Raw genomic sequence first — 22,278 nt, forward strand, 5'->3', positions numbered from 1 at the left:
CTTACCAAGCTGTTAGTCATGAGCGCGTCAGTATGATTCCCTTTTTGCTCCGCCTACATTTTCCCGCCACTTGGGCTCTTATGTAACTTGAGAGACCAACGGTTATGGAGTCTCCTTTTTTTTTCTAACAATGTGGCTGAGTGTTTTGCGTGTGTGGGTGGGTGGGTGGGTGGGTGGGTGTGTTGGTTTCTCTGAACATCACCAGTTTGCCCTCTATGAAATAGGTATGTTGTTGTCCTTTGTAGATACATGATTTGATATTTGGAGCTTGGATCCCACCTCTGCCTTGTTTCTTGGCCAATTTGCTTGTTTCTGAGCCTCAGTTTGCTTTCTGTGAAATGGGTGTTGCAGCCGAAAACTGTGGGTTCAAAAGAATGGTTTTGTGAAACTCAGAACTCACCTCTGTCTTGTACGTAGGTTCTTGGCCAAGTTTCCTTTAGCCTCACCAGTTTGCCTTCTGGGAAATGGGTGTTTTGTAACTGAACATGCCCACAATGGTAGCAATTTTATGAATGAGAAGAACCCTTCATGACAACCATTTTGTGAGAATACCCACAACATGCTCTCAGCATTTCAAATGTGTCCACCAATGCCAAAAGTTCAGAGACCCCTGGCTTAAGGCTTCTTGCTTATCTCATGTGAAAAGAGAATGTAAGCATTAGGCAACTGACTATTGTCCTGGTAACAGTCGTACTGAATAGCAAAACTCTACAAACATGCATTATTTCTTGCATACCACACAAGTTACTACTAGTGAGTAGGCAACTTGGGAGAGAAAGTAGTTTAGTACTACTAACCCTAAAGAAGGCACCTTTTAAAAACTATTGCATTCTATTTCTAAGTTATTCTCTATATTATATAAACTGTTATTATGTGAAGCAACATAAAAGGCTGTCAGAAAAGAATATTTAATGTCCCCAAACCAGTTTCCAGTGAATTTCTAATGTGTACAAACTTTGGCTGCCAGAATTGTTAGGTGAGCAAGAGTTCACACAATTTCATATTTAATAGACAAACAACTGTGAACATTAAGTGATCACAGTACTAAAAGAATAATCATAATTAGCTTTAATATAGTGCTTTACATACATTATTTGAGTAATCCTTACAATAATCCTGTAATGAAGGTCGGTATTATTATATTCTAGATTCAGAGCTGAAGGAGCAGCGGCTTGCCTAAGGCCACTTCATGAGCTTATGGCTAGGGTAAAACTTAAACCAAGAACTTTATATCAGCTCTTTAAATTTTCAAATATTATTTGTTGCTGGACACATCTTGTGTCAAAGATGCACATTAGTCTAGGGACAATAGTGCTGTGTGTGCTGCATTCATTCTCAGATTGTAAGGTTAGTTCAGGGCTTCAAAGAAATGGCAAAGTGCTAGAACAGGCTGGCAAAGAGCCACTCACCTGATTGCCTAGTAAGAATCATATCCAAGCCATCAGAAAGGGGAAATATTTGTAAGTCACAACAGCTGGTTGTTGCTATTGTTGTTGTTACCTCTTTTCTTTCAGCCCAGCAGTGTGCCACAAATAGCAAACACAGGCAAATGTGGGCAAGTGAGCTAGTAGTTTCTGTGGGCAAGTAACTTTTGTTAGCAAGACATTGCTAGAGCAATTACCTTGATCATTACCACCCCAAGGCACACCAAACCCAATACTCAGCCACTTTGGGCACAATCCTATGCATGTTTAGCTGGCTGGCAAATGCTGGGAATTGTAGGATTTTTTTCTGTCTAAACATGCATAGGATTGCGCTCTTCAGTATTTAGGCTCTGGGAGATTCAGGTGTGGATCCAAGACTGGTAAAGAAAACTTACTCCACTCCAGCCTTGCTATAATTGAGGTGGAATTGGGAGACCCAGAAGCAGGGTTACATGAAATGTGAGAGTATAATGTGGTGGATCTCCAAAGGCAGCCTGGATACAGGTAAATTTTGTCCCATTTTTCTAACTTAGAAATGGAAACTTTTGTGATTGTGCAGTGGCTACTGCAATGGGCTCCCTGGCCCATGATAGCATCTCTCATGTGCAGCTGCAGTAATGCATAATGTTAATCAGAGTGATAGCTTCTTTTCAGCCATTCTCTAACAAGTAGAGCATAAACAGATCTAGTTTTTACAACTGTTCATCACTGGAGACATGGCGAAAACCCATGGCTTGAAAACATCCATTTTATGCTTGTCTCCCAATTTCCATTTATTTCACTGTTTATTAATGTCAATTTCAGATTTTTTCCCCCTTTCTTCTTTAAGGAGTGGGGAATTGGATAATAGCTTAGCAATATTCTCTTTTATATGACAGTTATGAGTAGTCAGTGTGAAAATATGTCCGGTAGAACTATGCTAAATGGAATCTGGTATGACATCTGCTGTGGAAAAAAGCTAAATTATTTAAGGAAAATGCTGCATAAAGGATTCAGTGATGTGAGCACTTGGGGCTAAATTGTCTGTTTTATGATGCAATCCTATGCATGTCTACTGAGAAGTAAATCCCATTGAGCTCAATTGGAGTGTGTATAGAATTGCAGCCATACTCTGCTTTTGAGATATTTCTAAACTGTCATTTTATCCTGAAGTTGCAATACAGGGATTTGCTTTGTTTAAAAAGACAAAAACAAAGCTGCAGTAAAATTATTTTTTTTTTAAGCAGTGGGAAAGTCAATGGTTTTTTTAAAGCAGTGAGAAAGTCAAGACTGCCAATGGTTGTTGTTATTTTTCTATATACCAGTTTTAAAAACGCATAGTATAACCTAGTTGACTGAAAAAAGCCTAGTTGTTTGAATATTCTCACACTAAAAATTGCAGGTTCCATATATAGATCTTAAATTGTGAGCAGGTATGAGGAATGTAACCCATTTAGGTTTGTTGTTTCCTCTTTGAGCTGTCATTAATGGGTCAAAAAGGATAGCCTTTGTGTCTACATCTTTGCTTTTTATTGATCAGCCTCAAAGTCAAGGTGAGCATACTTTGATCATTAGGAAATGATCAATTAGGAAATGATTAGGAATAATGTACTGCATTCCCAGCTCCAAACTTGGAAATAAGCCTAGCTGAGGGGAAATATCTTGGGCGGTGGGGGTTGCAGAGAAGAATCTGTACGTGGCTAGTGGGGGCCTGGCTAGTCAAAAGAGGTGGAGGGAGAGAAAGAGCGAGGCTAGAAGCTAGGAGTGGGGGAGAAATAGCAAGATAAATGGGTAGGTGGGAGAGAAAGAGCAAGGCTAGGGGCTAGGAAGGGATAGAAGACAGCTAGGGACAGGGAAGGGAGAGAAGTAGCGAGGAAAGGGGCTGGATAGAGAGAAATTGCAAGGGTAGAGGCTAGGAGGAGAGAGAGAGCAAAGGGGAAAGGTCTGTGGATGGGAGAAGATTAGGTGGGGCCAGGACCAGCAGCAGGTTCAGGAACAGGAAGGAGAATCTGGTGCTGTAAAATTTTTCAAGTTTTAAAAATTAAAAATAAATTTTTGAAGGGGACAGGGAGTGGAGAGCTTTGCGAGTGCCATTGGAGGTCACCACAGGTGCTGCATTGAGGACCCCTGATATAATACATAAAATGTCTTGGTGAAAGGTTGGGGAGTGGGTTTGTGTTTTTCTTATTTAACTTTGTGCACAGCTGCAGTTTCCAGGGTTCTCTGAAAAAAGGAAATTATTGAACCAGTTCGTCTAAGTTGTAGATACCTCTGAATAGTTATTAGTCATTGGACCTAAATCCTTGCAATACCTCCCATGTAGCAGGTCTCTGCAAATACCTTATCCAATGCCTAGTGTTAGGTTGAGGAAGCAGTTGTTGATCCTTCATAAGGAAGCAGAAGTGCTTTGTGCCTGCTTTCCTTCATTTGAGAAGGCAAATTGGAACTTGCTGGCAAATGTATTTAATATTAATGAGACTCAAAGAAGGGTTGTCCATCAGAATAGGAAGGAAAAGCCTTAATTGCTTTTAAATTGGAAGGGCCCCAGCCAAATGAAATTCAGATATTAAAGAAATAACCTTGCCTTCAAATTCGTGGAGGAACTGACAAAGCCTTGGAGGACTGGAGAAGGGCAAACAGAATTATATTTTCAAAAGTGTGAATAAGTTAATCCCAGAGTACGAAAGACCAGGTAGCAGCTTGTCAGCAACCTTCAAGTAGCTAAAACAGATCATAAATCAATTTGTGAGCTCCAAGAGAGAAGCACATCCGTTCCTGAATAATATAGCTGATCTAATAGGCTGGGAGACAAAGTCTGTGTAATATATCTTGATTTTAGTAAGCCATGTGATGGAATGCCACATGCCATGCTTATATAAACACAATAGGGTATTATGAGCTAGACAGAATTGCTGTTGGGGGATTGCCCAAACTGTTGAAAAGTTATCCCCAGTTTATTACTCATTAATGATTCACTGTCAAATTGGAAGAGGGCCAGGTGTTAAGCTAAAAACTGTTTTCACCTGTGATTCAAGTGAAGGAGTATATTTGCAATTTTGCAGGTAACACAAAGTTAGTTTTTTGTACATCTCAGTTCCCTTTCCACTGACTTCTTCAGTACCAGCCCCTGACATCAGGGTCATGCCACCTTCTGATGCCTCAGCACCATGGCAACGTTTTGTTACTGATTCCTTTAATTGTATTGTTAGTAGTTTGGGCTGTCCCGATTACTGTGAATGAACCAGGGATTTACTTGTAACTGATGTCCTTTTGAGTGGTCATCTGCATACTTGGGGGAAGGGAGGCTTGGGCAAGATACTCTTATTGCCCCCTTCTGTGAGTGGGCCCACCTCCTTGCCACAGTCACCACTGCTTGTTCATTTGCCCTCCCCTGCTGGCCCCAATCTGCACCACTACCCACAAGGAGAGTGCAAGGCAAGTGGGGGCTACTGCTTCTCCTTGCTGTTGGCAGTGTTTGCGTGTGTGGAGAAGGCAGATGACCAGGCAGCCATGATAAGGAGAAAAAACAAGGTCGGGAAGCTCTGGGAGTCAGCAGTGGGCCTCCTGCAGAAGTGCAGGACTCAGCAGGTACCCAGCAGTGCCAACCTCAACACCAATCCTGCGTACAACCTGCTCACCTTCCCACCGCTGCTTCCCAAGTGGATACTTCTTTAGACAAGAGGATGTTCTGTAGCAGAACACAATAACTTGCCCCGTCCTTTGGAGCATGTTCGGAGAGGCTCTCTGAGGTGAGGGACAGGTCACTTATCAGCTGCTTGTTCACAGCAATCAAGACAGCTCAAAATAATATGGAGCAACAATAAAAATAGACATGACTAATTTTTTAGAGATAGTAAAAGTCTTCCCAGTATAGCATTTTCAAGACAAAAAGTCTTCACCTCTGGTGGAACATAGACAGTGATGGGGACTGGAGAGTTTCCTTCGGTAACAGTTCCACAGTGAGGGTGCCGCTCCGAAAAACACCCTGCTCTGTCCTTGATGGGCTGTACCTCCTCTGAGTACAGAGCATGGAGCTGTATCATCTTCAGATATAAGAGCACACAAGGAATGTGTAAAGGGCTTCCTAAGGGGTGCTGGGCCACAGCCAGATAGAGCTTGACTGAGAGGATACTTTGGAAAGACAGAACTAGCATTCAGAATGATTATGAAATATATGGAGAACTGAGGTTAGACTATTTGACATTTATATAGTGGACTTCAAGCATTCGGGACGCTTTAACACATTTCCTCAGTAATTCTTTCAATTGCCTTATGGCAGGGGTGGGGAACCGCTTTCAACCCGTGGGTCAAATTCAGTTTGGGAGAAGCACTCAGGGGCCACATTCCAGTGGTGGGTGGGGCAGAAGGCAAAAGAGGCAAGGCAAAAGGGGTCAAGCTCCTCCTGCCAGTAACTAGCCCTTAGGAGAAGTGTTGTATCAGTAGTAGGAATGACTTCAGGAATCAGCAGGCCTCAAACACAACTGTTCTTTATTCAGCATGCACTGAAGTGAGGGCCTAGCAGAAACTCCACCCACTGTTCCTGCTCCCAGTTCTGCAGGAGCTGCCAAGGCTCAAAAACAATGACTAACCCACAGTATCCCCTAGAATACATAGCAAGAAGCATTTCAACATTTTAGAATAGGGGGGAAACTGCACAAAAGCTGGGAAACCACAAAATGATCAGTGGCTGAAGGAAAGTGGATGGGGCTATGGGAAGGGGCCATAGCCACCTGGGGAAATGTGGAGGGCTGGATTTGATCCCTGAGCCAGAGGTTGCCCACTCCTGCCTTATGGGGAAGACCAGTAAGTGTTATTATCTCTATATTAGACAAGAAGGTCTAGGTCTGAAAGAATAACAGGTTACCAAAAACTAAAGTGATTTTGTGGCTTACTTTCCACACTGCATATGCCCAGCATAGAAAGTATTATTACTTCTTCTAATAGTGGATTCAAGGGGCAGTATCCAACTGTGTCATTCCACTAGCAGAAACTAGGTTCTGAACTATGCGCAAGAGGAGAATCCAGCTAAAGTTACATTTGTGCAAGTATGCTTGCACAAGTTTGGTTGTGCATTATGCTTGTACAACCAGTTGTCCAACTGGTTGTGCATTACACTTGCACAGCCGGTTGCACAATAGCTTGCACATGCTTAATGCACAACCAGTTGTTCAACGGAAAGATTCAGCAGGGCTCTGCTAGTGCTATTTGGGTTTGCAGAATGGCACTGTTGGATATACTGCCCAAGTGGTGAGTGCTGGCAGGATTGTAACCAAAATGGGGGCTACTGAGGAACAAGAGGAAAGTATCAGCATGCTTGGAGGAACAAAAAATATTTTAAAAAAACACAAAAGCTAAAGCCCCCCCCCCCCCCGATCCCACCCCAAAGCAGTCCAAAGAGGACTGAGCATGATCAGTAGCTGTCAGGGTTCCCCTTATGACCTGGACCCCCTGAGCAACTCCTTAAGGATCTCTTGCCTACTTAAGAGTCCACCTTCTTTTACCTTTACCTTTCTAATAACATTGGTTTAGGCTGTAGGTGTGGGGTGATTAACACTCTAGACACGGGGTTTAACCACAATAGTTTACTGGTAAAGCAAGCAAATCACAACTAAAGATATTTACACAATAGAGCTGAGTGATACAAAAAGCTTTAAGAGTTGCAAAATGCAAGTTCCTTTACCCCAGCTGTACTTAGAAGCTGCTTCTTCCTGCTCTCTCTTCGTGCTTTGATCTCTCTGACTTTGCTCTTACTGGCTGTTTTGCTCTCTTTTTATATCTTCCTCCCTCCAAACTGAAAGTACTGTTAAAAACCTGAAGAAATGAAACTTAACTGGGTAAATGAAACTGAAATGTAACCAGGGAAATGAAACTATTCCTCTCAGGGATACCCCCTCCCAACAAAAACTCCCAGGCCTCTAAGCCTGACCTTTTTCCCTTTTGCCTCAGTTGGCCTCAAACCCTCACAGTAGCCAAGGAATGTAGGGTGACAATTGGGGGGGGGGACCCCATTCTTAAATTCTACCCAATTCTTTTACTCCACCGATCTTGTTTTATCATGTTTGAAGAAGTCCGGTGAAATCAGCTTATCAACACAGATCAGGACTTGTTTAAATAGGTGAAGCCTGAAAGAAAATGTTGCAATGTATCCTCCCATCTAATAGGAGTTCATTGGGAGGAGGATAGAATCCCCTGCTAGGAGGGAATGACTGCCTGGAAACCTGAACAAGAGAACTCTCTCTCTCTTACTCTCTCTCTCACAGAAGCGCACACACACACACACACACCTCTGTTACCAATGTTCTGATTGTCCTAACTTTCTATCACACTTTAGACTGACATGGGGTGCTTCCAGACAAGGCTTTTATTGTACAGTCTCCCTGCCTTCTTCACATAATTTACTGGGGTCCAGGTAATGTTGTCTTCTATTTGTAACCCTCCCATGTTTTCCCACTGCTTCGTCTGCCTTTTTTCTTACCACAGAAAATCCATTAAGGAGGGAAAGATGGAATAGCTGCACATTGCATTTTGATTGATAACACTCAGAGCCAACCACCTGGAAGCACCCCAAGAAATACAACTCAGGCTCAGCCAATAAGAGCAGGCTTGATTCTTAATGGCTGGATCATCAGGGCAGAAGGGAAGTTTGGACTCTACTCCAATGTGTGAACCCCTGTCTTTTCTCCCATAGAAGTGAATGGCTTCCACAACTATGGGGAAAAATAAAGTACTGTACCTGGGGACACTGCTGTTACATGTGGCCTGATGGATATCTTACAGGGAGGTAAAATGTCTCTGTGCACAGAGTGCAGAGAGATGCATTACACAAACATATCCAAGGAAACCTTGCAATATACACATCCTCTTTTCACTTGCTGTACAGATGCATACACTGTCCGTCATAATTATTAGCATTTTACTAGCCATACATATAAAAGCCAGTTCTGCTCTTCTATCATTTGATTACCCAGTTTGGAAGGGCAATTGAGATAGTAAGATGGTGGAAGGAATGTCTCTGGTTGAGGAGCATGCATTGATGTATTGCCTATGAGGTTCATCACATGAGGCTGAAATCCTGCATCCTTACCAGGGTTTTCTGCTTCCAGTTTCTTTGCGGGATTACGATGGGCTCCTTTACATGGGGGACATGTGATTTGAACTGAAAACTTCCTTTCTGGACAGTGTTCTATATATTTCATTATACAGTGCCATTTAGTGGCTGCATTATAGTGCAACACCATCATTACACACTGCCAATATCTCGCATTAACATTTCTTATTGGCTTATCTCTAATCTTTTTAAAAGCGGGATAAAGCTCATATAGCGTGGGAGATGCTCTGGAGGTTGAAGATGTCGTGTAAAGGACCCACAAACTTCCATGAGTGACCCATCATGAGCATGCAATAAAAGCCTTGTGTAGAAATGCTCTATATGGTTCTTGCCCTCTTCTGTACAGGAATATGGACAAGACATCCATATCTGTGACTGGCTGGTATTTATTCAGGAATATGTTATTTTAATTTTCCATGGAACTGTTTCCATTCAGGTCAATGGGAGAAATTAAAGCATTTGTCTTGGAAAAACAGTTGGGCCCAAACCTGCTTTTTAGCCCATGTTGTCAGAGGTGGGACGGAGCCAGGTTTTAACCCCATGGCAAAAGTGTCCCAAAAATTATGGATTGCATTTCTTTAATACAGAATGACATAGTTTCATGGCCCAAAGGTGAGAAACTCGAAAGCACATCTCTCCTGGACCCTATTGGGCTGGGGTCACAATCTGCCCTCTGGGTAGGAATGAACTGGTACTGAGTACATGTATAACATTATAAGAATTCCAGAAAAACATGCCACTCACTTTCTTCATTAGAAAACATGATGGCTTAAATGGAATTTTATTCCCCCCCCCTCAGATCTAACATTCTCTAATTAAAGCAAAACTCTGTGGTTACGTTAGGTAGGTGTGACGGCAGCATAGAATCAAGCAATTGCTCCTCTCCAAATGCATCAGGCTTATAAAAATCAGTGTCTTTTAAACAAAAGCCCACACAAGAGAAAATGATAAATTATGGATATATTCTGTTGAGAAATTTTCTTGGTTAGTGGTGACGGTAGAGAAAATATGCATCTACATGAGGTGAATCTATAAATAGTTCTAACAGCATTGTCTCATCTCCAAATCTCAGCCAAGAAAGCATCTTCTTATGAAGTTGTTTGAACAGAGACACAAACAGAAAGGCCAGCAGGCCTATTTCAAAGATAAATAATGTATGGATATTATTGAGGTGAAGTGGCTAGCTCAGAGCTTTCTTTATTTTAGAAATGTGCTTCCCAATACTTGTGGATGACATTACACTTCCTTACTTCAATAATAAAAAAAACTGGGTTAGATTCCATATGTTTTGCAGCAGCCCTATCAGCGATGTGAAATATTTAGGTCAGGCAAACTATACCAGGTTTGAGCTCATTGTTGTTTTAAAATGATATTAAGATGAAATTGGCTATATTTTATACATTTATACATTTCCAAACATACTGGCATCATTGCCCAGATAGATAATGTAGCTTTGGTCTAAAAATGTAGTTCTGTTCTTTCCATCAGATATCATTGCAGAAAAATTTCAGATAACTGAATATTAAAGGATGGGATCCCAGTTGGATGTGGATGAATGCTAGCTAGTAGCTAAAAATATTTCTTAGCAGTGGATTTGAAAGTTCTAAGCAAAGTGGATTTCCTCTGGGAAACTGACAACTGAAAGGTATTTAATGTTTTAAGGCTCTGCTGGAGCAGGATAAATGTGAAAACCTAAAGGTCATGTTTTGGCTGTTTAGAAGCCAAACCTTTCTCTGAAAATGAACAATGGAGCAATTCAATGCTGCCATCCAGTGGATCTCAAATTTGGGGAACCATTGATTCCCTAGTGTTGCCAGATTGCAACCTGGGCCACAAGAGATGTTGCTGCTACAGTACCTCCCGCTCAATTCCTTCAGATAGATCTTGGTGTTATCACCACCACCACCCACCCCACAAAGGGGCTTCTGTCTTGCCCTACATTAGTTGGGGTACAATCCTATGCATGCTTAGACAGAAAAAATCCTAAACCCCCCAACATTCCTTAGACAGCCATGCTGGCTGGGGAATGCTGGATCCTGTAAGACTTCTTTCTGTCTAAACATGTATAGGATTGCACCCCTAGAGATTTAAAATTCTCCAGGTTGCAACAAGAGGCAACCCTATTCCATGGAGGGGTAGGAAAGCACAGGAGGCCATGATCTGCAAGCTGGATTTGTCCAACATAGCATAGCCACCTTTTTTCCTGCCCTGCTTCTGCATATATATGCAGAATAATATGCAGAAGGTGACATAACTTTTCCCCATCACTTTTATCTCCATGTCAAGAAACACTTTGCTTGCCTAATTTCTCTGCATCATGCTGCAAACAAATGCACAAGTGCTACATCAGTAAAGGTAGTAGCCCTAGTCTCATCTGTTCTGTGCCTTGGCTGTTCTATGTTCCACCTCTGTAAGCATCCCTCCCCTAATTACTGACTCTCAGATACACTCTTTCTGGGCTTTCCCCCAATGGACGACTCAGTTTTTCAACATGGTTCCCTCCTGCATTGTCCCAAAAGTAAAGAAGATTGTTAAATGCTACTTAGTGTCTGGGGGTGGGTGAGGAAGATGCTATTCCCCCTGCCTAGTTTTGAAGATCTGTTGTGTAGGATGGGAATGTTACAACATTTGGGCACACAATCTGGAAATAATTTAATAAAAGACAGTTTGAGATAACCTAAATGGGGGCGGGGGGATAATGTTCATGCTACACTGAGTATTGTTGTAGATGTACAATAAGGGCTGTGATAAATCCCATGAGACTGACAACTGAAAGCCTTGTCAAGACTCAGCAGATGTGGAGGAAAATGCTTATTGGCGAAAGCATTGTATTGGGAATGGCGGACTAACATGAATCCATTCACATGCTGAGCTGCTGAAAGCACACTGCAGACTCCCTGCCAGCGTTAGAGATACTGCTATGTTCCAGAGGGGCTGCGGAAGCTTCATCCTCATCAGAGGCCAGGACAGCCTCAACTTTTCCAGGAGGAGACACAAAGGTCATTTTCCCTGCTATATATTAGTATCCAAACACATGGTCTGAGTTTATCCGTCAAAACAGCATATGTGTTTAAGATCACTTAAGCAAGGATTCCACTCCCTGTAACAGCACACATTATTGTATGCACAGTAAGAAGAACCATTACAGGATGGCAAAAGGGTAGCTAAGTTTTGTTGTTTGGTGTTTTAGTTTCGGTTTTTTGCTAGCTTTCAATTCATTCCATCTTCTGTATCGTAATAGCAATCCATACCCACCATTTGTGGACACTAGAGGAAATCACTTATTAGGCCAAGATGCACTTCATTCTTGTATTGTTTGGTTGCGGATTTTCAGGAAAAATATAGAAGAGCCAAAATGAGCACCCACACAACCCCCTCTCCAGTTTCCCTACTCCAGCTGTTGGCACTCCACAGTATGGAATACTTAGGTAAAAGCACAGCAGGCAGTGGAGAAGTATGTTCATTCCTTAATTTGGGATGAGGGCTAATCTGAGTTTTCACATTCATGACCCTCAGCCTCCAGCTCCAAGCCCCCATCTCAGATTCCCAACCATCATCTCCTTTCCCATGGCCGCTTCAAACATGAAGGACTTGCTCTCTCCCCGTATAGGTGGCTTTTTGTGTGCGTTATGTTCAGTGGAGCTGCTTGTGTGAAATTAAATCACTGAGACTGCTGCTTTTGCCAGTCCCTCTCTTCAGTTTGTCAGGATCCGGTTATTACAGTTGAGTCCCCGGCCATGGGGGCAGAATCAAGCCTGCCCTAACTAAATTTAAAAGCCTGTGTTAAGGAAAATGGGAATGGTCTCAAACCCACCCATCCCCATCTGCAGTAAGAGGACAACGATATAGGCCATCCTTGCAGGGCTCTTGTAAGAGTTATATAATCATGCATATGAAGTGCTGTAAACGTAAAAGTACTATATAAATGCCAAATAGTATTAGTGCCTTCTCCAGTATTGTAGTTGACTAAATATAATGCATAATCGGGTTTGAAAAGGATTGTGTGACTTTTAAATGACTTACAGCAATCTTCCCCAGGTTGGTGCCCTCCAATGACCATGCTGGCTGGGGGTGATGGGATTTGTAGTCTGGTGTATCTGGAGTGACTCAGGTTGGGGAAGGGTGAATTGCAGTGATGTGACTGACAGATGTACATTCTGCTTTATATTTTATTTGAGCAATGAATCATGGACCCAAGAACCAGCTTCCAATTCATCTGCATTTCTTACAATGTTTCTCTCTTTAGTAGTCTCCAGCCCAACCACAGTATTTTCCCCTGTGCATATAAACCAAGAGGAACATACATCAAATACAGTCCTTTCTTTCTTCTTTTCTATCCACTTGCAGCCTGACCCTGCAGGCCGAGATATTTCTATTCTTCCTATTTTGGAGCACTGTGAAAACACTCACATGACCATTTGGCTTGGCATTGTTTATGCCTACAAAGGCCTACTCATGGTAAGTCTAATGGTAAGTGTAGCTCAGAGCCAGTATGGTGTAATGATCAGAATATTGGACTAGGGCTGGTGAGACCTGAGTTCAAATCCCCACTCATCTTTGAACCTCACTGGATCAATCACTCTCTCTCAGCCTAAGCTATACGTCACAGGGCTGTTAGGATAAAATGGAGGGTGGACGAGGAAGAACCAGGTGCACTGCTCCAACATCCTTGGAAGAAGGGCAGGATAGAAATGCAGTAAATAAATAATCACCCTGTCTGCCGTATTTATGTAGTGCTTTTTAGAATAAAATGTCTGCATTCGAGTGTCATATGTTGTTCAAATAGAGTTAAAATGCAGAGAAGTGACAGTGAAAACCAAGACTTAAATGGAGACTATGGGTTCTTCTTTCATTATAAGGACTGAGCTGAGTGAACTATTTGTCATAATGTACTCCTAGCTCTCCCATGTCATTGGGATAACATCCAGATAACCCTATGTGGTTAAGGGTAGATCATGTAGTTATGTACCACACTAAAATGCCCCATTAAATACCATTTGTCACGATCCAGCCAAAGTAAAGGAATGTTAAGTCCCGTTGATTTCTGTGGGAGACTTAAGTATAGGATCAATCAGTGGAATTTAGCTGTGCTGAAGTTTTGCTGACTTGTGTCCTGTGTTTGCATTTACTAGCGTAAGCTTCTTAAAGTATAACATAGGTATAAGCAGAACTCTTTTGATGTCTTGTATACTAATATATAACTCTGCTTATTGTGTTACAGTCATTACGTCCTCTTTTTTTCTGATTTCAGCTATTTGGTTGTTTTTTGGCTTGGGAGACTCGAAATGTGAGCATTCCTGCTCTGAATGACAGTAAATACATTGGCATGAGTGTTTATAATGTAGGCATCATGTGCATTATTGGAGCTGCTGTTTCCTTTCTCACACGAGACCAGCCCAATGTACAATTCTGCATTGTGGCACTAGTCATTATATTTTGTAGTACCATTACACTCTGCTTAGTCTTTGTACCTAAGGTAAGAAAATCAATTTATGATGGATCTTGCTATTTGCATATAATGTTTGTAGGACAATTAAATTCACTTCTGCTAGAATCCATTGGGAACTTGCACAAGCCCCATGGAAATGAATAGGGACTGCAAAAGTACATGGTTGGCTCACTGGATTGTGTCCATGGTTTTTAAAGTGTAAGTTGACAGCCAGTGTCGTGTAGTGGTTAGAGTGCTGGACTAGGGCTGGGAAGACCTGGGTTCAAATCCCCCATTCAGCCATGAATTTTGTTAGCTGTCCTTGAACTAGTCACTGTATCTCTCAGCCTAACCTACCTCACAATGTTGTTTTGAGAATAAATTCGTGGGTGGGTGGAAATGACTGTGTATGCCTCCTTCAGCTCCCTCTAGGAAACGCTGGATATAAATGTATTAAATAAATAAGGTGGCCCTTCCTAGGGATGTGCAGTTATTTTTCCAGGATAGTTTCCCTGACCATGTGTTGATTAGACAGGGACCTAGTTCTCTTTAACTAGGCAGTAAAGCTGTGTCTAGACCAGTCTTCTCTCACCTGATGCCCTCCAGATGTGATGGACTGCAACTTGTAGATCAACGCGTCGGGTTGGGGAACACTGGCCTAGACAGTACTAGTTCAGAGTGTAGGTGGAGGTCCAGTGATTAATTGGTCCTGTATACAAAAAAAAATCCCTCCACGTACAAAACTAAATGTCAGAATGAGAGAGGGAGAGTTTTCTAGCCTGGCCTTATTGCTAACATGCTAGTTTTCTGTATGGAGGCTGTCGCTGTTTTTAATTGGAGGAGCATTCAGTCATGTGAACTCCCACTTGCAGTCTTCAGTGATACAGCTTGGGGAGAACTAGGCCTAAGAAACAGTGCTGATCTGCCTTTATCCCGAGCCCCAAATGGTTTCCTCTTCTAGATTATGAAGGGCCAGATTTCCACAATTATCCTTAATACTGTTGTGAGCTTTTTGAATTTGGGTTATACTCTACCCATGGATAGAGAAATTCCTTGAAGAAGAATAGTAGCATTTCAGATCCTTCTGAGATCTGAACAATCATGGTTTTCTATGCAGTCCACCTACTTTGGGTTAAAACCCTTATCCACATTGCTATGTGAATGGAATTTTCCAGTGCCTCCAGCCAGTCTAGTAAATTATGCCAACCCCAAAGAAAAAACTTCTAAAAGGAGGAATAAAACTTTTTAAGATATATTTTTTAGAAAAAGTGTTGACAGGGCCCTTCATCATTCCCTTGGGAGTATGGAAGCCAGAAGTGTTCTTCGTGCACTGCTCCAGTAATGTCAGAAGTCTGCAGTCATACAGGAGGAGTCCACAGTGTGCTTCCAGTTTCCAGGAGATGTGACACTGGCGTGGGAAGGAGTCACATCACCAGCTCATTGCATATGATATCAGGCTTCTGATTTTAGTTAACTGGCATGTTAAGAAGTCTTCGCTAATGGGTGGGGGGGGGGGCTGGAGGGAAGTGTCTGGATAATTTGAGCTCACATGTATGCTAAAATGGGCTACCTACTGCTGAAGACTTTATTTCAAAATACAACATTTCACATTTAACTCTGTGTTCTGTAACTCTTCCTTTTGGCATAGAGACAAAACCTGTTTTATGAAATATTCTTCAGATTTTTCTCACGGCTCTTAAAACTTTCAGTTAATCACGCTGAGAACAAATCCAGATGCTGCCACTCGGAACAGAGGGTTCCACATCACTCAAAATCAGAAGAAAGATGACTCAAAAACATCGACATCTGTCACCAGTGTCAACCAAGCTAGCACATCTAGGTTAGAAGGACTACAGTCAGAAAACCACCAGCTGAGAATGAAAATAACTGAGGTATTGCTAACAGTGTGCTCTGGTTTGACCATTCTGTTCTGTGGACATTGCACGATTTCTCAGTGTTGTAGATCCATGAAGCAATCTGAAACTCAAGAGCTGAAACAGATGCGACATAGGAGATCCACAACTGGATTTCACCATGTTACTTTTAACTTAAAGCAACTGTGATATTGTGGGGGGGGGGGGTTGGATTAAGACAATGGCACTGTGAGAGGGGAGAGTTTAACTTTTTCTCTGATATAAATCCCCCCAACCACCCCATGCTGCTATTAGCAGCACATTCTCACATTCTTGATGGTAATAATATTTCTTTGTTGGATTGATTTTCTATCCTGGCTTTCAATCCAGGATCTCACAGACTGCTTACAGAAAATGCAACACTGTGCAATTTCTTCCCTTCCAGTTGGTTTTCTTCTTGTGTCATGCCTTTTGGATTGTAAGCCTGAAGGTAGAGACTGTGTCATATTATTGGTATTTTTATACTGCTTTGGGAGGACTTTTCAGCCGAAGAGTGGGGTCTAAAACATTGTCATCATCATAGATACAAGTACAGTTTCTGCCTCCTCCAATACATAGTATTGCTCTGGGATAGCATACCTACCTCTCAAATAACTCAGTCCTCATTAGGCTGTTGTGGCTGTTCCTGTCGTCAGTCTCATGCTCCCGATGGTGGCCTGGCTGCGCACTCTGTGTTCCCCCCAGGACTTCAGGTCTTTTCCCTGTCCAGGGGCAGAGAGGGAGGAGCCAGGTACAGCAGTTGCGCACATGTTGCATTTATATAGTGCTTTCGAGTATCACGAACCCAGTTCTCACAACAATCCTGTAAGGAAGCGGGACATCATCATCATCATCAAAACTGCTGATGGAGAGGAGGGCTGGTTTGCCTAAATCCATTTAGCGAGTTCCTGGCAGAAGTGAGAATTGAAGCATGGACTTCCTGAAGCATAGCTCAGACTTTTAATGATACTCGGTTCAAAGCACTTCATATTGGGCTGTTAACCACTTCACTAAACCAGGTTGCTTCAGTGAAGGGGGGGGATCTCCCCCGCACACCCTGAAATGAGCGGGTTCAGGCGGCAGGAGGGAAGGATTCAAATTGCATTTACCTGTAGTAATGTAGTGTGGTGAGCAGTATCAGTTTTCTATTTCCCTTTCCTTATCTGTGAGAATGGAAGCGATGCATTTAGCTAACCAGCAAGAGCTTTTCTGGTAAGTACAGCTTGAGGGAAAATGGTGGCCACACCTGCCCATAGAGCTCAAAGCTCTTGTTGGCTAGTTGGCTTAGGGGGCAATCCTATGCATGTTTAGACAGAAAAAAAGTCCTACAATTCCCAGCATGCCCCAGGCAGCGAGTTGTAGGACTTTTCTAAACATGCATAGGATTGTGCCATTAGTATATAGTTTTCTTCCCCTTCTGCAGACAAGGAAAGGAGGATTATAAAGCAATTACCATTTGCCCTGCTACATAAATAAAGGTAAATGTAACATGCCCCCTTCCCTCCCAGCACACAGACCAGTTTGTTTCTGCTGTGTCCCCAAAAAGAAATGCATTCCCTTAATTTGTCCCCTGTTAATGGGGTGGTGAACTGAGTGAAAACTTTTCAAAACAGCAGCCCTACAAGTTCATACAAGTCTCAATAATAATTCAGTCTTATTATTTCCATATGGGGGGGGGGCGGTTCAATAAACTACTCCTGTAGTATAGTTGGAGCCACTGCCACTTCACACAAATGCAGCTCCCGGCTTACCCGGGGAGCAATGTTGTGGTGGCACGCAGTCCCAATGGGGAGGCGGCAGCTGAGCCGCTTAGCGGCAGCGGTGCCAAGTGTGCACCCACATGAGAGGCAGGGAGTCAATCAGGGCTAAATTGGCTCAGCGGGAAGTGGCTTTGTTGGTGGACTGGAGGGAAAGCTTCCCTCCCTCTAGCCTGCCAGAGGCTGTTGAGAGTGGGGCCTCCGACCTGGCTTCGGCACTGCCATCTCAATTTAACTTTGTAGGCATGGAAGGTGTTGAGCTGGATACATTTGTAAGAGGAACAGGAGTGGGCCCCCTGTTTTCCCCTTCAAGAACCATGTGAGGGAGTGGCATTAAGACCCAGCTCAGCATGGGGCTGCAATCCAGGCCACACCCCAGGGAGGCAGAAAGGGGCTCACTTCAACCGTCTGCACCATGGGGTGTGCCTCTCACTCCTGCCCCCCACAATGAAGCACCTGGCAGGCAGGTTGATGGGATCAGACTGCAGGTGGGTAGCCCAGTTAACGGATCCATGCCCTATGCCCCCAGCAACTCTGTTCCAAGCTGAACCAATAAAGTTGTGGCCTGTTATTTAATCCGTCCAACTCTTATATCTGAGTTTGTTTCCCCACCTCCCTGTCCTGCCCTAAAGGGACTAGTTCACACACAACTGCTTAATATTTGAGTGAGAAAATTAAGCACTTTTAGATCCCACTATTCTCCCATTGAAATCTCTCCTGTTGAACTCAGTGGGATGTACCAAACTTTAGTTGGATTGCACCATAGCATAGCTGTTCTAGTTGATGGTGTCTCAGGAAAAAAAATGGGTGGGGGCTCATTATCATATGTATTTTTACTGTCATCTCTCTGCTTGGAGCCTGTGGGTTTGCTGTAAAAAAGTTCGCTTTATCTTTTCAAAGAGATGAGATTCTTTGAGTTTGCCTTTTCATCTTAGATTAGAACGTGTATTATTTTTAATTAGACCTGCCACCTTTTAAAGTATGTTTGATGTGTATTTTTTCTTATCGTTCTTATAAGAAAAGGATATCTCCTTTATTTATCCCTTTATGGATGAGCTATTTCAGCAGCACTGGCTGCTTGTGCATTCAAGTTGAGCATGTTTTCAAACAACCCAACTCTCCCTGCACATCCTGCCACTCACCACACCCTGCTTCCTTAATTTAAAAAGATCCTTACCTTTTCTTGGGGAACAGGTAGGGATGTATGGACTGTGTAAAATCCACTCCGTCTGTTTTTTGCGGATTGTCAGGTACCTTTCGTTCCGTCATCCGCCCACAGACAGATGCGATTTTTTTTTCCTCATGCGGAAAAGTACGGAAATAATTACGTAAATATTTCTGTAAGTATTTACATAATTTATCCCAGTATGTAACATCTAGTGTATTGTCTACGTTTCCTCAGCAGAAACTTATGTATTTTTCTATGGATTTATATGCGCAAGTTTTGGGAAAGTAAAAAAATCATCCGAAAGTCCACTGACTCCGCAGGGCTTGAGTGGGTCACTCCGCAACAGATTCCACAGGTCAGATTCTTAGAAATCTGAGCTCATTTTAATCCGTCTCGAATTTCTCCAGCATCCCTAGGAACAGGGCAGTGGAGGCTGTAACAAGCTGTGGACGGCAAGCAGAAGTGTCATTGGTAGCTAAAAATAGTGGGGCTTGATCTCTGGACCCACCATCTCTGACGGTAAATGGTGGTGTTAGGTGAATGTCCCAGTTTGAGTAGGGGCAAGCTCAACCTTGGGACACTCAAATAATTTGAGCCGGGGTGCTCATATTTTCAAGCCACTCCACCTCAGATAATCACTGCTGGCACTGCAACTGCTTCTGGAGATCCTGTGACAAAGGGTGGGTGAGTACGCAGCAGCAGTAAAGATCAGGAGCAGCAGGGGCCTCCAGTTGGTGGTGAGCCCTGGCCTGTGCCCAACCATGCCAACAGTGGGCATTGGATCTGTATTTTAACTTGAAAATATCTATCCGCTGACTTAAAATTTGATTTAGGGAGCAATCCTATGCAGATAGTCATCCACTTCCAAACTTGGAAGCAACTGCCTATCCAATGCAGGCAGGCGGAGCGTGAAGGCGATCCTCTTCTCTGCACTCTGGCCACCCTGCATTACCACCTACACAGCCAAATTTGGCTGTCTAGCCAGAGTGGGGTGGGGGGCTGGATGGTGCATAGGAAGCTTCATAACAATGTTTCCCCTGTCCCCTTCCCTCCCCCAGGAACACCCCCTTCTCCCCCACTCCACGCTGCTCTTGTGAGCATGGGCAGAGCTTGAGACGATCCATGCCACCTATGAGGCAGCGGGGGTGAGAGCGGGGAGGCGGTTCGCCAGGAACTGATCTTGAGTGCTGGCTGCGAGGTCGGCTCCCAGAAACCAAACAAGCCTATAGCCATCTAGCCGCTGTCTAGCGGCCAAAGGGTTGCGCCCTTACCATGGCAAACCCCCTCTGTGACTTTATTTTATTTTATTTTTATTTATTAAATTTCTTGATCACCCATCTGGCCAGTCAACCAGCCACTCTGGGTGATGTACAACAATACAGACAGTTTTAAAACAATAACATTCTACATTAAAACATCATATTTCTAAAAATACCCTAACCCACCACATTTTTAATGCATGGTGAAAGTTCATTAAAGAGGGGGCATGTTGGAGCTCCCTAGTGAGGGTGTTCCACAGAGCGGGGACCACCACAGAGAAGGCCCTCGTCCTCACCAGCTTAGCTGTCCTGGCTGACGGGACAGAGAGAAGGCCATCCGAGGCTGATCTTGTTAAGTGGCCTGTCTGGTCGCTGTCTTAAGGCACTCCTTAAGATAGACTGGGCTGGAACCATATAGGGTTTTAAAGGTCAAAACCAACACCTTGAATTTGGCCCGGAAAACAACTGGTAACCTGTGCAACTCCTTCAGCACTGGAGTGATGTGATCATGCCGGCAGCTGTCTTTAATCAGGCGAGCAGCCGCGTTCTGTACCAGCTGCAGCTTCCGAACCATCTTCAAGGGTAACCTCACATAGAGCGCATTACAGTAGTCTAGACGAGAGGAGACCAGGGCATGATGGGAGCAGATGGTCAGGAAGGTAGGGGCGCAGCCGCTGTATCAGATGGAGTTGGTACAGCGCTGTCTGGCTCACAGCTGACACCTGAGCCTCCATGGACAGCTGGGAGTCTAAAATGACCCCCAGGCTGCGGACCCGGTCTTTCAAGGGTAGCCGTACCCCATTCAACACCAGGTCAGCATCCCCCAACCTTCTCTTGTCTCCCACCAAAAGTAGTTCGGTCTTGTCAGGGTTCAGCTTCAGCTTATTCCTCCCCTTCCAGCCACCCACCGTCTCCAGACATTTGGACAGGGATTCTACAGCCAACCTTGGTGAAAACTTGAATGAGAGGTAGAGCTGCATGTCATCTACATATTGATGACACCGCACCCCAAACCTCCTGATGATAGCCCCCAGTGGCTTCACCTAGATGTTAAATAGCATCGAGGAGAGGATGGAAGCCTATGGCACCCCACAAGTGAGCAGCCACGGGTCTGAAACGTCCTCTCCCAGTGCTACCCCCTGGTGCCTGGTGGAGAGGAAGGACAGAACCACCGTAACACCATGTCTCCCATGCCCAACCCCTCCAGGCGGTCCAGGAGGATACCGTGGTCAACGGTATCAAAAGCCACTGAGAGGTCGAGGAGAACAAGGAAGGAGCATTCACCCCTATCCAAAGCCCTCCTCCTATTATCCACCAAGGCGACCAGAGCTGTTTCTGTCCCATGCCCAGGCCTGAAGCCCGATTGAAATGGATCTAGATAATCGGCTTCTTCCAAGTGTGCCTTCAACTGCATCGCCACCACCCGCTCAATCACCTTGCCCAAAAATGGCAGATTCGAAACTGGGTGAAAGTTGTTCAGAACTTGGGGATCCAAGGAGGGCTTTTTTAAAAGCGGTCTTATCACTGCCTCCTTGAGGGCTGATGGCATCACTCCCCCCTCAAGGGAGGTGTTCACCACCACCACCCTGATCCCCTCACCCAGCCTCTCTCTGCAGCTCATAATGAGCCAAGATGGGCAAGGATCAAGTAAGTAGGTTGTTGGCCTTACAGATGAAAGCACCTTGTCCACTTCCTCAGAAGGAAGAAGGTGGAACCAATCCCACGAAACTGGTTTGCCACAGACCGCCTCTTGCTCACTAACTATATCCACAGTGCATGCAATAACACTCCTAATCTGATCAATTTTATCCGCAAAGTGCCTTGCCAAGGCCTCACAGGAGGCCTTAGAATGCTCCAGCGGTTCCGGAGCAACTGGACCGACCAGCCTCCTGGGACAGCACTCTGTGGACACGATAGAGGCAGCATAATATTCCATTTTTGCTGCTGTCTCCGCCACGTGGTAGACTGAAGATACAGCTCTAGCCCGTGTCTGATCGTCTTTGGAGCGAGACTTCCACCACTGGCACTCTAGCTGTCTCACCTCCTGTTTCAGAGCTTGTAACCCCGGATTGAACCATGGTGCAGTCCAAGCCCTGTTCAGGGGGAGAGGGCGTTTCGGAGCCACCCGATCGAATGCCCTAGTGATTGCGGCATTCCACCCACTCACCAGGGTCTCGACTGAGTGGCCGTTTGCGTGTTCCAGAGAATCCCCAAGCACGTTCAGGAATCCATTGGGATCCATAAGATGCCTGGGGTGGACCAT

The 22,278-nt window shown here is 44.0% G+C and overlaps 1 protein-coding gene across 1 annotated transcript in view; it reads left to right on the plus strand.

Annotated features, from left to right (window-relative positions):
* The window catches only part of GABBR2 (gamma-aminobutyric acid type B receptor subunit 2), a 447,064-nt gene that overhangs the window by 403,078 nt on the left and 21,708 nt on the right, over nucleotides 1-22,278 (plus strand). The window contains exons 14-16 of the mRNA XM_084850624.1: nucleotides 12,859-12,969; nucleotides 13,763-13,987; nucleotides 15,649-15,831. Of these exons, the coding sequence (XP_084706750.1) occupies nucleotides 12,859-12,969; nucleotides 13,763-13,987; nucleotides 15,649-15,831 (519 nt within the window). The remainder of the gene's footprint in view (nucleotides 1-12,858; nucleotides 12,970-13,762; nucleotides 13,988-15,648; nucleotides 15,832-22,278) is intronic.

This window comes from Heloderma suspectum, chromosome 4 (assembly GCF_057233095.1).
Source record: "Heloderma suspectum isolate Gila_16-S chromosome 4, 16-S_ref, whole genome shotgun sequence".
NCBI lineage: Eukaryota > Metazoa > Chordata > Lepidosauria > Squamata > Helodermatidae > Heloderma > Heloderma suspectum.